Genomic DNA, 14,979 nt, shown 5'->3' with positions numbered 1-14,979 from the left:
ACCCCAGCCAAGTGCTCATCAAACCTTTCTGAATTTACCCAAGGTAGGGGTGAGGACCACTTCCCTAGGAAGTTGGTTCCAGATTCTGGCCACCCTAACTGTAAAATATTGCTTCCTGATCTCTAACCGAAACCTATTCTTCATCAGCTTATTAACATTGTTCCTCATCACCCCAGGTGCTGCTGGGGAGAATAGGGCTCTTCCTAAGCCTCCTTGTTGATGCTGAACAGGTTCAAGTCCCTCAGTCTCTCCCCATAGGGCCTGTCCTGCTCACCAAACAGGTGGCCCTCCTCTTAACTCCCTCCTGGCTGGCCGCGTCCTTTTTAAAGTGTGGCGCCCAGTACTGGACACAGTACTTCAACTGCAGCCTGACCAATGTTGCACAGAGGGGGAGTATCACCTATCTGGACCGGCTTTTGATGCATCTTTGGATGCATGACAAGGTATGGCTGGCCTTGCTGGCTGCAGTCTGGCATAGGCGTCTCGTGTTTATCTTGGAGTCAATAATGACTCCAAGATCCCTTTCTGCCTCTGTGCTTTCAAGACGGGAGCTCCTCAGCCTGTATGTATGCTGTGGATTCTTTTAAGAAAGGCAACTTGATTCTGAATATAGGTGAACTCCCAAGATCTTGATTCCAGACAAGTCTGAGTAGAAAAAGTTAAAAATGGGTCATGCAGCAGAATTTAAAGTCTGGTATAACATCTGGATTTTTATAGATTTTTTTTCATAGAAATTAGGGCTAGAAGGGACCTTGGAAGATCGAGTCCAGCCCCTTGCCCAAAGGGCAGGAAGTCAGCTGGGGTCATAGGATCCCAGCAAGATAAGCATCCAATTTGCTCTTGGAGGTGTTCAATGTAGGTGCTTGAACCACCTCCGATGGCAGGCTATTCCAGACCTTGGGGGCTCGGACAGTAAAGAAATTCTACCTTATGTCTAGCTTGAAACAGTCTTGCAGTAGTTTATAACCATTCAACCTTGTCATCCCTTGGGGCACTCTGGTGAACAAACGTTCCCCCAGGTCCTGGTGGTCACACCTGATAAACTTATAGGTGGCCATCAGATCACCCCTGAGCCTGTGCTTTTCCAGGCTAAAGAGCCACATGGCTCTCAGCCTGTCATCGTAAGGTCTGTTTTCCTGACCTCTGATCATGCTTGTGGATCTTCTCTGGACTCTCTCAAGCTTCTCCACATCCTTTTTGAATTGCGGAGCCCAGAACTGGATGCAGTACTCCAGCTGTGGCCTCACCAAGGCCAAGTACAAGGGGAGAATGACGTCCCGGGATTTGCTTGAGAAGCATCTATGGATGCAAGCCAGCGTTTTGGTCACTTTACTAGCCACAGCATCACATTGCAGGCTCATGTTCATCTTGTGGTCAATGATGACCCCCAAGTCACTTTCTTCCTTAGCGCTAGCCAGCATAGCAATGCCAAGCCTATAAGGATGCTGCAGGTTTTTCCTTCCAAGGCAGAGAACCTTGCATTTTTCAGTGTTAAACACCATCAGGTTCTCGTCCACCCATTTGTTGATCCTGTCCAGGTCAGCCTGGATCACCCACCTTCTGCTGTGCATGCTTTGCCTCAAAGTTTGGTGTCATCAATGAATTTGGCCAGTCCACTTCTGACTCCAATGTCCACATCATTAATGAAGATGTTGACCAATATGGGTCCAAAGACAGAGCCTTGGGGGGACACCACTGGTTACAGGACATCATGACAATTGACTTCTGTTAATTACCACCCTCTGGGTCCGACCACAGAGCCAGTTCTCCAGCTAGCAGATCATGGTGGACCCAAGGCCACAAGCGGCCTGTTTTCCAAGAGGTGATCATGGAATACCAGATCAAAGGCTTTTTGAATTCAAGATATATGACATCAATCTCTTCTCCCTTGTCCAGGTGATAGATCACCTGATCATAGAAGGTAATGAGGTTGGTCAAGCAAGACCTACCAGCAACAAACCCATGCTAGCTATCACTCAGGATGCTGGTATCTGACATAAATAAACTTTTCAAAGACCTTCCCCAGGATAGAAGTCAGGCTGATGGGCCTATAGTTAGCTGGATCCACTTTCTTCCCTTTCTTGAAGATAGGCACCACATTGGCTGTCTTCCAGTCTTTGGGCACTACACCAGGGTGCCAGGAGTTTTCAAAGATCCATGCCAGAGGCTGGGCTATAATGCAAGCCAGCTTCTTGAGTACCCTGGGGTTTAGATTGTCAGGCCCACTGGCTTTAAGGTATCCAGCCTCTCAGGGCGTTCCTTCATGAGGTCAGTATTAATGGGGGGCAGGGGATCTCCCTCACCTGGACCTCCCTTTCCTGTGGTGGGCATGGGCATCCCATGGGACTGATGAAAGACCCATTTAATAGGTTGTCTTTTTCCTGGGCGTCAGTTGTCAGCTGTCTGATCTGGTTCAGGAGGGGTCTAGTGTTGCCCTTGCTTTTCTTCCAGCTCCCCACATAGCTGAAAAAGGACTTTTTATTGTCCTTGATGCTTGAAGCTAGTTGGAGTTCAGTTGCAGCCTTGGCTTTCCTGGTTTGCTCCTGCAGGACCGGACCAGTGCAGAATATTCCTCCTTGGAAGTGAATCCCATCATCCATCCTTTGTAGGCATTTCTTTTTAGCCTCAGGAGGTCTGCTAGATCCCTGGAGAGCCAGGGGGGCTGTTGTGCCCTCTTGCTGCCTTTCCTCCAAGTTGGAATAGAATTATCTTATGCATTGAGGATCGCTTCCTTGAGGAGCAGGCACTCTTCCTGAACTCCTCTACCCCTGGGGTCATGGTCCCTTAGGCCTCACTGACAAGCCTCCTGGGCTGTAAGTGACACCAGACCAGGAGAGGTCAGGAAATTAGCTGGAGCAACCTGTTCTAAAACAGCTTAAAGCACTGTGAGAAGGTTGATGGCAAACCAACTGAATCAAGAAGGGACCACAAGCAAAATAAAACTATACTGTGATATTTGAATGTGACAGTTTTGCTCAGATTATCCTAGGGGTAATTCTTCTGCTGTTCAGTCAGGGTTAACTTGTTTTCAGGGGTCATGTCATGTTTGTTGCTTTTTTAGATCAGAACTATCTAACTTTGTTTAGCATAAGATGTCTATGTGCCCATGGCTTTAGGAACAGGTTTTTTAAAGACAATAGGTATAGATTTACATGCAAAAAAAAAAAAAAAAGTGAAGGTCCTTTTAAAAGTAAAAAAAGTCTCACAGTTATAAGGCTTTGGACCAGAAACCAGCAGGGTTAGGGATGGCCCTCCCAGGAAAGTATTTAAAGAAAATAAATATACAAAATATACAGAAAAGTATCCTATCACAAAAGGGCAAAAAGATCCAACAAACAACATTCTCTCCACAGCACTATAAAAACCCATATACAGCACAGTCATTGCTACCTTTCAAATACAGCCAATATTTAACATTCATGAAGCCCCATGAACATATTTTGTAACATAACTTAAGGAAACATTTGGTAGTTAAAGAAGCATTTACTTGGTGGTTAAATAAAGAAGTACCCAGCAGTCTCATCTTATAGGATATGACTAAAAGAATCTTACTCAGACTCTGAATATGCTTATACTTTCCCATAATCTCCAATAGAGGTACAATCTGAGAGAGTATATTGAAAATAAAAGATGGATGTTGTTACTTTCTTCCTGATTTTTTAAAAATTATTTCCTTTTGATGTATTTGTACACAAAGAGACAAATATAATGATTATTCCTTTCATGAGGATCTGATATTCTGATAGAATGGCATGATCAGTTTATGAAAAAAGTTTTTAAGGACATAAAGGGATACCATAAAGATGAGGGAGAATGCCTGTTCACTGTAGTTGCAGTGAGCAGGACATGGATCAATGGATGGAAGTTGAAGCAAAGTACATTTAGAATGGATACCAGGAAAAAAACTCCTTCACTGTTGGAACAGTGAGGCAGTGGAATAGATTCCCTAGGGAAGTGGTGAGCTCCCAACCATTACAGGTGTTCAAGAAGAAGTTAGAGTAGTATTGGTCATATTGTGTGTATTGCTCATGTTTCTTGGTTGTTCTGGTTGTTGCTTGGAGCCAGGAAGGAGTTTTTTTCTTCTCCTGTTGCTGCATGTTATGGCCACATCCAGATGAGCAGGGGCATATACTTTCAGTGCACAAAGTAGTGGTACAAATTTGTGCCACTGCTTCGTGCCTTAGCACACACCAATGCACATGTGCTATGTTGCAGGACACATTGTCCCAATGTGGACAAACTGCCCTTGCCTGGCTCCACCTGTCTTCTGGCATGTTGGCGCAGCCAGGGAATAATTGGAGCAGTAGAGATGCTGTAGCCAGCAGCCAGAGCATCTCACTGGAGGGCCAAGCCTCTCTTTGTCTTGGCATATGCTATTGTAGTATGCTCTGTGCTGTTTTTTTTCCTGGCCCCGTTTTTTTGCTACCGAGATTTCCCCATAGCAAAGTTTGCCCCTGCACTGCAAATTTGCAATGTGGGATATATTTGATGTTCACCACATGCTGTTTGTGATGCCACAAACTGCATGCTGCTGCTCATCTGGACACTGCCTTGGTGTTTTTTCCCCCCCAACTTCCTCAGAAACATTGCATATTGGCTGTAGTCAAGACTGCGGATTTTGACGGCAATGTGCCAGTACTCCTGCTACGACTAAAACCTGTAGGTTTATGGCTGGGGGTCTTGCCCTTCTGCTCAGGGTCAGACTGATCACCACATGTGGGGTTAGGAAGGAATTTTACTTCATGGCCAGACTGGTATGGAGTGTGGAGCTTTTTGCCTTCCTCTGTACAGGGGTACCTGACTCGTTTTCTTGGAGCTCTCATGCATATTTTTTTAACCCTTGCAGCAGGACATTTGCCACCATTGTCGCTCTGCTTCATCTGTGATTGTGTGGAAGGTTTGCCTATGTATTTATAGAGTCTACAAGGATTTGCTTTGGTATGATTTGGAAAGGGAAAATGTTGGAGTAGATGACTTCTAGAAGTCCCTTCCAGCCCTCCTTTTCCATCATTACATGGCTGTGTCCAGTTGAGTACAGACATGCAGTACATGGTGCCACAGAACCTGGGAGATCTTGAGGCATGGGGGTTTTTCTTGACCCTGGGAGATCCTGGGGTAAAAAAAAAAGACCTATGCCAAAAAAAAACCGGGGCTACACGAGGCAGCAGCACATGCCACCCAAAACCAGAGCCTGGCCAGTCAGAGCCACATTTCAGTTGCCACTAGGCTCTCTGCTGCAGAAGCACCACAGCTGCACTTCTTTGACATCCCCAGGTAAGGCTGCTGGGGCCAGAACAGTTGCTGGCCCCAGCTTCCCCTACCCTACCTGGGGTAACCTGCTGCATGCTGGAGCATGTTTGGCATAGATGTTCCTTTTGGAAGTACTTAAATTATGGTACAGTAACAGCCCATACTGTGCTGTGCTAGCTGCACAGTTATTTTTAGCCCCTACATCATCATAGCCACAAGCACTTTTGAGGGAGCACATTGCTACAGTGATGTAGTTGAGGCATCAGTTTGGGCCTGCCAGTGCTAAATCACTGCAGCATGTTACTACGGTGATGTAGCATCACATGTAGATGTGCCCACTGTATGTGTGTGTGTGTGCATGTGCACATGTGTATACTTTCTTAGAAATTATGATAGAATGTACATATATCTTTGTTGAAATTTTATAATCCTTCCTGACTTCCTGTTGTACATGGAATAGTATTGCATACACAGTTCAAATCTGGAATGCTATTTGTATGTTTGGAAATAGTTTTAAAACATGTCAAAACAGTTTAGCGTAAGTTTCAGAAGGGAAGAAAAGCTGGAGTCTTACATCAAGTAGAGCATTATGTGCTGCCTCTAAGATAGCTTAAAGCTTGTCTGAATAGCAGCAGAGCAAAAAGAACACAATCTAAAAATAGCAATTGTTTTATTTACAGAAAGCCACTTTCTTGAGGATGTGAACAAGTGTATCATTGCACTGAGAAACCAAGATGCAGATAATTTAGACCGTGCAGCTGGTGCCATCCGAGGGCGTGCTGCAAGGGTGGTACACGTTGTTTCTAGTGAGATGGACAATTATGAGCCTGGGGCTTACACTGAAGGAGTGATGAGAAATGTTCAGTATCTGACAAAGACTGGTAAGTTTAATTTGTAGAGCAAGTTCTTCATTACTATTATGTTGCATTCTGTGTGCAGTCCTGATTTACAAGACAATAACTCCATGATCTAAAAAAGAAACTCTGCCACATTGTTTGCCTTGTTTCTGTTATCGCTTGACTATAAACACAGTCTCTGATCAAGATTATAGCGCAGTCCAAAAATGAATATTTTTAAAGGTATTTTTAGCCCTCCAGAAGTCCTCTTCAGCATTGTTTAAATAAATTTAAGCAGCAGCATCCAGCAAGCTTTTAACTGGTAAAGGAAGAATTTTCAGCAGTGGGTTGCCAGCTTCATCATATTCTCTAATATATTCATTGCAAAGCTGTTGATATCCTAAACCTTTAACAATGTATATGCAGTACAAATGAAGCCCTTAGTAACAGGTATATTTTTAGGTTTCATTGTAGCATGAGCTGTTAGGTATAGGACAGCTGGCTAGACTTTGGCTGGGTTGATTTTAGTTGGGGATGGCCCTGTTCTGAGCAGGGGGTTGGACTAGATGACCCCCTGAGGTCCCTTTCAATGCTAATTTTCTATGATTCTATGATAGGACAAAATCTTGAGCACTTGTAACACTTAGCCATGTTACCTTTTAAAAGAAAGAACAAAGTGAAATAACAGAAGGTATAGGAGCTATAGGAAAATAAGGTCATTTATTCTTTTGTACCAGCTTAACCTTTCTTCCTTGCAGTCACATAATGTTTAAAGACATTGAGAATTATTATTGATTTCTCTTCCAATGCACTTGGTGGGAGTAATGTGTACAGACACTAAATCAGTATACCTTGAGAAGGCAAGAGGAAATGCAACCTTTATTGTTGGATAATTTGATTGTGCCAAGGAACCTTGGATGCAGTATATTGGTTTGATTTATAAATAATATATTGAACATCAGAATCCAGTATTCTTAAATTATTCAATTAGTGTGAGAAAAAATATATACATTGTTCATTGTTTTCTTTATTTGTATGTTCTGAGGTGAACAAGCATAAACTCCTCACAATTAATTTTTGCATTTGTAGTAAAAGGGAATTGCAGCTGCTCTGAATCTCTCTAAATTTGGCCCAATAAACACTGTTAGTGCTGGGCCATTCAAGTAGCAACCAGTCAGTAACAAAGTGGGGTTTTGCTAAGGAAGATATTTGTATTTATGCAGCCATTGGCTTCCAGTTTACTTTGTGTAAATAACCCCAGGCAGTGGAGTGGTCTCTCTGCATCTTCTGTGTCTCGTGAAAATGAAGCATGTTATTGAAGGCAGATCAGTGTGAGGCCAATCTCTCCCTTGTTAATAATATTGAATAAAGCTATGAATAATCAGACCCAAGGCTAAGGTGAACAGCACTATTTATTAATATATGCTAACACCGCAGACTCAGAAAACAAATAAGCAGGGAAGCTATTTACTGTGTTAGTCAAGAAAGCATGTTCATATGTAGGAAGGTATATAAATTATTATTATAAGAGTACGTATGCTCTTTCCCAGTACAATACATAGGTTCATTTGAATCCACAGATCTCACTTAATGTCTCTAAGTACAACCAGAAGCAGCCTCATAAAATTCCAGCAATCTTTTTTTGTCTCTCAGCTTTGCTCCAGTGGTTGGAAATCTATGAAAACATTCCTTTTGTGTCTTAGGGAGAATTTACCAATGTTAGAGTCCATCTCCAGTGAGAGGCTATGCAGGATTCTATATATTCTGTCCAACTACCGCCCTTTTTTGAGTTGGTGGGAGCATGCTCTATCAGAACAAAATACAAAACTCAACCACCTTCTGCTGACAGTAACAAAAATGTGAAATATGTTTGGAAACTTAATTTAACTGCTTCTTATGTAATACGGAATATTCCAAGGCACACAGGATTAACCCACAGCAAGTATCAATCTCATTTCACAGTCACTCTGTAAGCAGTGCAGATGAATACATCCTTATAGAGAGGTATCCTTCTGTTTAAAAGCTAGAATTCCTATTCACTTGAATATTTTTTTAGTAAAGGGATGTACAAAATTGAATGAGGGCCTCTCTCTCGTAGTTGCATATGTCCAGGAAGGGAATGGGTTTATGTACAATGATATGGAGCTTTTATGTATAGAGAACTTCAGTCCTTGTTTTCTGCAATTTTAACTTTCTTTGAATGAATTGGGCTGAATCTACTTTAAAATCTGTAATTTGAACATATTCTGTTGTTGGGGACCATTTAGCAAGACAAGAGCCAGAGAAATTTGGGTCCAGCTTCAGTGCAGGACACATGGGTGAAAATCTGTTGCACCCCTGTGAGCCCAGGACCCTCCGGATGACCCTGACTTGATCCCTCAGTGCAGAGCTGGGAGATAGGCAGGGCCCATGGTTGGTGGCCATTAGGTTGTGGAGATAGCTGAGTAGAACCAAGGATGGTCAGCTCCCTGTCACCCAGCTCTGACTTAGCCCAGTCCTCTAGGGAGTTGTGTGAACAGAACATGCAAATAGGCACACTCGGGGAGCACTGCATGAGTTTGCATGGGAGTTCATGCTGGAAGGCATGCAAAAGGGTGGCCTATTGGGCATTCTCAGTACTGAGTTGCCCCCTGGCTGCCCCATGCATGGGACAGCGCATCCTGGGCAACCAAAGCTCCTCCCCTGCCATGCTGAGGTAAATCCTCCAGCACTCCAGTGCTGGACACCAGGTTAAGGGGACAAGGGCTCAACCCTCCCTTCCTCCATGGGGGGACCTGGGACCCTGGGAATTCCCCTGGCCACTTGGGAAGCTAGGGAATCCCCCTACAGACAGCTGCTTGAGCCTGCCTGCCTAACCCCTAACACCCATCTGGTCTCCTAATCATATAAACACCCAGGCAGCCATGCGACCAGGGTTGTCTTGCATTATGGTGATGGGCATGTGATGCACCCCTAGATTTCCCTCCCCACTCCTGGGTGCCTTGGAGGTCTCCACCCAGACAGAGCCTATGGTCCTGGCCTTCACACAGATGGAGCCCTTGACTCCAGGCTGTGGGGACTGGCTGGCATGTCAGCTGGATGCTGGGATCAAGGGCATGGGTACTCCTCCTTGTGGGATGTAATCCCTGGTGGAGACTCTGGAGGGCCAGGCAAGGGTGCTACAAGAGGAAGTGGACAGGCTGCATACCATCAGGGAACATATGGGAAAGACTGATGCTTACTGCTGGGCCCTGCACCTGGAAAAGAACACCACAGAGACCAAGCTGATAAGTGGGCCTGAACAACTGGTAGTTGGTGGAAACTGGTCATGTCACGACTGAAGTCATGACATGCATCAGTTGTCCCACCAATAACACTTCACAATAGATATGAAGCCCTCTCACCATTGACAAATGATGCACCCGTGTGGGATCAACCAACTCCAGAAAGGAAACAACGTGGAGGGATAGTAGTGGGAGACTCTCTGCTGCAGGGCACAGAGGGAGCCATCTGTTGGCCAGGCCTTTTTGCTTGAGAGGTCTGCTGCCTTCCAGGAGCCAAGATTTGTGATGTTATAGCAAATATCCCTAAACTGGTCCACCCTACTGATGAAAATCCCCATGCTCCTTGTCCATGTGAGTACCAACAATACAGCAACTCTGTATTTCACAAGCTCAAGAGGCTTGTCGGTCAGGCCCTTAGGGACCATGACCCCAGGGAGATGGGAGTTCAAGAAGAGTGGTTGCTTCTCAAGGAAACGATCCTCAATGCACAAGCTAAATCTATTCCAACACAGAGGAAAGGCAGCAAGAAGGCACAGCAGCCCTCCTGGCTCTCCAGGGACCTAGCGGACCTCCTACGGCTAAAAAGGAAAGCCTACAAAGGATGGAGGATGGGATTCACCTCCAAGGAGGATTATTCTGCACTGGTCCGGTCCTGCAGGGAGCAAACCAGGAAAGCCAAGGCTGCAACTGAACTCCAACTAGCTTCAAGCATCAAGGACAACAAAAAGTCCTTTTTCAGATATGTGGGGAGCCGGAGGAAAAGCAAGGGCAATGTTGGACCCCTGCTAAACCAGATGGGGCAACTGGCAACTGACGCCCAGGAAAAAGCCAACCTATTAAGTAGGTACTTTGCGTCAGTCTTTCATCAGTCCCGTGGGATGCCCATGCCTGCTATGGGACAGGGAGATCCGGGTGATGGGGATCCCCTACCCTCCATAAATGCTGACCTCGTGAAGGAACATCTTGAGAAGCTGGATACCTTCAAGTCAGCCGGCCCTGACAATCTGCACCCCAGGGTACTCAAGGAGCTAGCGAGCGTCATAGCCCAGCCCCTGGCATGGATCTTTGAAAACTCCTGGCGCTCTGGTGTAGTGCCCAAAGACTGGAAGAAGGCCAATGTGGTGCCGATCTTCAAGAAAGGGAGGAGAGTGGATCCGGCTAACTACAGGCCCATTCGCCTGACTTGTATCCTGGGGAAGATCTTAGAAAAGTTTATGAAGGAGGCCATCCTTGATGGATTGGCCCAGGCTAACATCCTGAGGGATAGCCAGCATGGGTTTGTTGCGGGTAGGTCTGTTTGACCAATCTCATTTCCTTCTATGACCAGGTGACCTATCACCTGGACCAGGGAGAAGAGATTGATGTCATATATCTTGACTTCAAAAAAGCTTTTGATCTGGTATCCCATGATCACCTCTTGGCCAAACTGCCCAGTTGTGGCCTTGGCTCCACCACGATCCGCTGGCTGGGAAATTGGCTCCGTGGTCAGACCCAGAGGGTTGTAATTGATGGCAGTCACTCATTGTGGTGCCCTGTGACCAGTGGGGTCCCTCAAGGCTCTGTCCTGGGACCCATACTGTTCAACATCTTCATTAATGATGTGGACATTGGAGTCAGGAGTGGATTGGCCAAGTTCGCCAATGACACCAAACTTTGGGGCAAAGCATCGACACCAGAAGATAGGTGGGTGATCCAGGCTGACCTGGACAAGCTCAGCAAATGGGCAGATGAGAACCTGATGGTGTTTAACATCGAAAAATGCAAGGTTCTCCACCTTGGGAGGAAAAACCTGCAGCATCCTTATTGGCTTGGCAGTGCTACATTGGATAGCACTACAGAAGAAAGAGACTTGGGGGTCATCATTGACCACAAGATGAACATGAGCCTGCAATGCGATGCTGCAGCTAATAAAGCAACCAAAATGCTGGCTTGCATCCATAGATGCTTCTCGAGCAAATCCCGGGACGTCATTCTCCCCTTGTACTCGGCCTTGGTGAGGCCGCAGCTGGAGTACTGCGTCCAGTGTTGGGCTCCACAATTCAAAAAGGATGTGGAGAAGCTTGAGAGAGTCCAGAGGAGAGCCACGCGCATGATCAGAGGTCAGAAAAACAGATCTTATGATGATAGGCTGAGAGACATGGGACTCTTTAGCCTGGAAAAGCGTAGGCTCAGGTGTGATCTGATGGCCACCTATAAGTTTATGAGGGGTGACCACCAGGATCTGGGGGAACGTTTGTTCACCAGAGCGCCCCAAGGGATGACTAGGTGGAATGGTCACAAACTCCTGCAAGACCGTTTCAGGCTGGACATAAGGAAGAATGTCTTTACTGTCCGAGCCCCCAAGGTCTGGAACAGTCTGCCATTGGAGGTGGTTCAAGCACCTACATTGAACACCTTCAAGAGTAAATTGGATGCTTATCTTGCTGGGATCCTATGACCCCATCTGACTTCCTGCCCTTTGGGCAGGGGGCTGGACTTGATGATCTCCCGAGGTCCCTTCCAGCCCTGATGTCTATGAAATCTATGAAAAAATAGCCCTAGGAGGATCATGAGAGACTACAGGACTATGGGGACAAAGCTCAAGGACCTAGGAGAACAAGTTGTCTTCTCTGCAATCCTTCTAATTAGGGGCCATGCCAAGAGGGAGAAGTGTATTGAGGAGGCCAACTGAAGGCTTAGAAGGTAGTATCACTGCGTGGTCTTTGGATACCTCAACCTTGGTATTCAGTTTAATTACAGTGTCTTACACACAAGGGATGGTATTCATGTCACAACCAGAGGGAAGAAGCTCTTCACCATGAGAGTTGCTGATTTGTTGAGAAGAGATTTAAACTAGGCATGTCTGGGTGGCCAGGGAGAAGGTTCTGCTGCTGAAGCAGAATCCACAAGCCACAATGACACAGGAAGGCATTCAAACAATGAATGTCCAGATAGGTACTGACATTTTGAGGCAGAGACACCATGACAGAAAACCTGGTGTGACTAGGGGAGAGCTCAGATGCCTTTATGGGAATGCCAGAAGCATGGGAAATAAACAGGAGGAACTGGCACTCCTTCTGGCTGATGAGGAATTTGACTTGATTGGGTTGACAGAGACCTGATGGGATGATACACATGACTGGGCAGTAAATATTGAGAGTTGCAGGCTTTATAGAAAGGGTTGAATTGTGAAGAAGGGAGGAGGTGTGGACCTCTATGTGAAAGAGTAGTACCCCTCCCTGCAGGTCACCTTTGACAGCAGAGACAGGTCCCTTGATACCCTCTGGGTCAGGCTACAAGGGGGACCAGGAGTCTACTACAGGCCTCCTTCCCAAGAGGAGGTGAGTGATTGAGCATTCTTAGGACAACTGACAGAGGCAGCTAGCACTAAAGACATGATCATCATGGGTGACTTCAACTATTGAGACATCTGTTGGGAAGACTATTCGACCACCTCCAGCAGGTCAGCCGAATTCCTGGCAACAGTAGATCACCTGTTTCTGACACAGGTTGTGGAAAAACCTACTAGGGGCAAGGCCATTCTGGATTTAGTGCTGACCAAAGGGGAGGACATCATAGGTGACCTGAGAATTGGTGGTACTCTGGGTGACAGTGACCATTACCTGATAAGGTTCACCATCTACCGTAAGACTGGGAAGTTAGCCACCAGAACAGAAGTCCTGAATTTCAAGAAGGAAGATGTTGGCAATCTCAAGAGGCTCATTGGATAAGGCCTCTGCAACCAGCAATTGGATGATTTAGGAGTTCAGGAACAATGGCGCTTCCTTAAGGAGGCAGTTCTCACAGCTCAAAAAGAGGCCATCCCCATGCGGGCAAAATGTGGGAAAGGAGCCAGGAGACCTGCTTGGGTCACTAGGGATATTAGGGAGCTATTGAAAAAGAAAAAAGAACTGTATATACAATGAAGCAATGACTCAACAACCAGAGAGGAATACACCTGTATTGCTAGGGTTTGCAGTTACAAGACATGGAAAGCTAAGGCAGGCAGGGAGATCAAACTGGCAACTGGTATAAAAGTCAACAAAAAGTCCTTCTACAGATACATAGGGAACAAAAGAAAAAAAATCGGGCTCCACTATGGGACCCCTACTAAATACCCAGGAGCAGTGTACAATCGATGCCCATGAAAAGTCAGAACTCCTAAATACATACTTTGTGTCAGTATTTGTGACAGGGGGCAGCTCTCGGGGCCACATCTCCTGTTGGCCTGCTGACCTGTCGCTACTGGCAGTCCACCCAGTCTTTCCTGTCATGACTTTGCTGTTACTACAAACAGATGATAAAATACAGGAGGCTGCCCATTAGATGCCCCAATGCCAGGGAGTGCTATCTGCAGCTCCAAACCTTTCCTACACTGCAGCCCATGCCTCGCAGATGGCATCCAGGTTAATATTACTCCCGGCCTGAGACTGGAGCAAACTGTGTCCAAAGTTTGGCTCCATGCACATGCACATTCATACCACCTCCCCTGTCACAGAAGGACTCTTCCACTCCGCCCTTCTCTCACTGGGGCCTCTGGCATACTGCCCATTACCGGGTCACACTCCACCACCCTGCTCCTTCTTGAGTGACCCCTCTGGGCCATCAGGCTTTGCTACTCACTTACTGGCTTCACCAAGCAGTCCCTTTACTTCCCACAAGTTCCCCTACTCTGCATGGTCCAGCCTTGTGCCAAACCCTGGCCAAGGTGTTTGAACAATCGTGGAACTCAGGAGTGGTCCTGGACAACTGGAAGAGGGCCAATGTGGTGACCATCTTTAAGAAAGGGAAGGGGGATGACCCCTCAAACTAAAGACCAGTCAGTCTGACTCTGATCCTGGGTAAAATCTTTGAAAAGTTGATCAACCACAAACTGGCAATGGATGGGGTGCTGAAAAGCAACAGCATGGCTTTTTCAAGGGTAGATCATGCCTGATGAACCTTGTGTCCTTCTGTGACCAAGTAAATAATCATCCAGATGAGGGACATGAGGTTGATCTCATCTACTTCAACTTCAGTAAAGCTTTTGACTCTGTCTCCCACAGGTTTCTGTCTAACAAACTGGAGAATACTGGGCTGGACCAGTGAGGTGGGTGGAAAATTGGCTGCTCCCAGAGAGTGGTGATCAATAGGGTGGCCTCTTCCACCAGCTGTCTCCAGTGTCTTCCACCAGCTGTCTCCAGTGGTGACCCCCAGGTCCAGGGAAAGGTGGTCTTTCCTCAAGGAAGCTATCCTTGGGGTGCAGCAGGACACAATTCCTCTGCACAGGAAGGCAGGAAAAGGGTCCAAGAAACCTTCATGGCTGAGCACGGATATCCAGGCTGGCCTGAGGGCAAAGAAAAAAGCGTACTGGCGGTGGAAGCAGGGGGCAGGGACAAAGGAGGAATACACCTCCCTGACCCGAGCTTGTAGGATTTGGTGAGGAAGGCTAAAGCAGCACTGGATTTTAGATTAGCTTCTGGGATTAAGGATAATAAAAAGTCCTTTTTCAAGTATATAGGTAGCAAGACGAAGTCTCAGGGTAACATTGGACCCCTACAAGACAGGGCAGGGAAGTTGGTGACAGACGCACAAGAGAAGGCAGAATTCTTCAACAAGTTCTTTACCTCCGTGTTCCTGTCTGCTGACAATGGGGTGCTCTTGGGTGACAG

The 14,979-nt window shown here is 46.3% G+C and overlaps 1 protein-coding gene across 5 annotated transcripts in view; it reads left to right on the top strand.

Annotated features, from left to right (window-relative positions):
- CTNNA3 (catenin alpha 3) overlaps window positions 1–14,979 on the top strand; it is a 1,496,635-nt gene that overhangs the window by 1,130,140 nt on the left and 351,516 nt on the right. For all 5 annotated transcript variants that reach the window (XM_090056878.1, XM_090056880.1, XM_090056877.1 and 2 more), the window contains one exon: window positions 5,931–6,131. In XM_090056878.1, the coding sequence (XP_089913004.1) occupies window positions 5,931–6,131 (201 nt within the window). The remainder of the gene's footprint in view (window positions 1–5,930; window positions 6,132–14,979) is intronic.

The sequence above is a fragment of the Crocodylus siamensis genome, chromosome 7 (assembly GCF_052110815.1).
Source record: "Crocodylus siamensis isolate JL-2025a chromosome 7, ASM5211081v1, whole genome shotgun sequence".
Lineage (NCBI taxonomy): Eukaryota > Metazoa > Chordata > Crocodylia > Crocodylidae > Crocodylus > Crocodylus siamensis.
The sequence above is the reverse complement of the archived record's forward strand: the minus strand, read 5'-3'. Positions and strand labels throughout refer to the sequence as shown.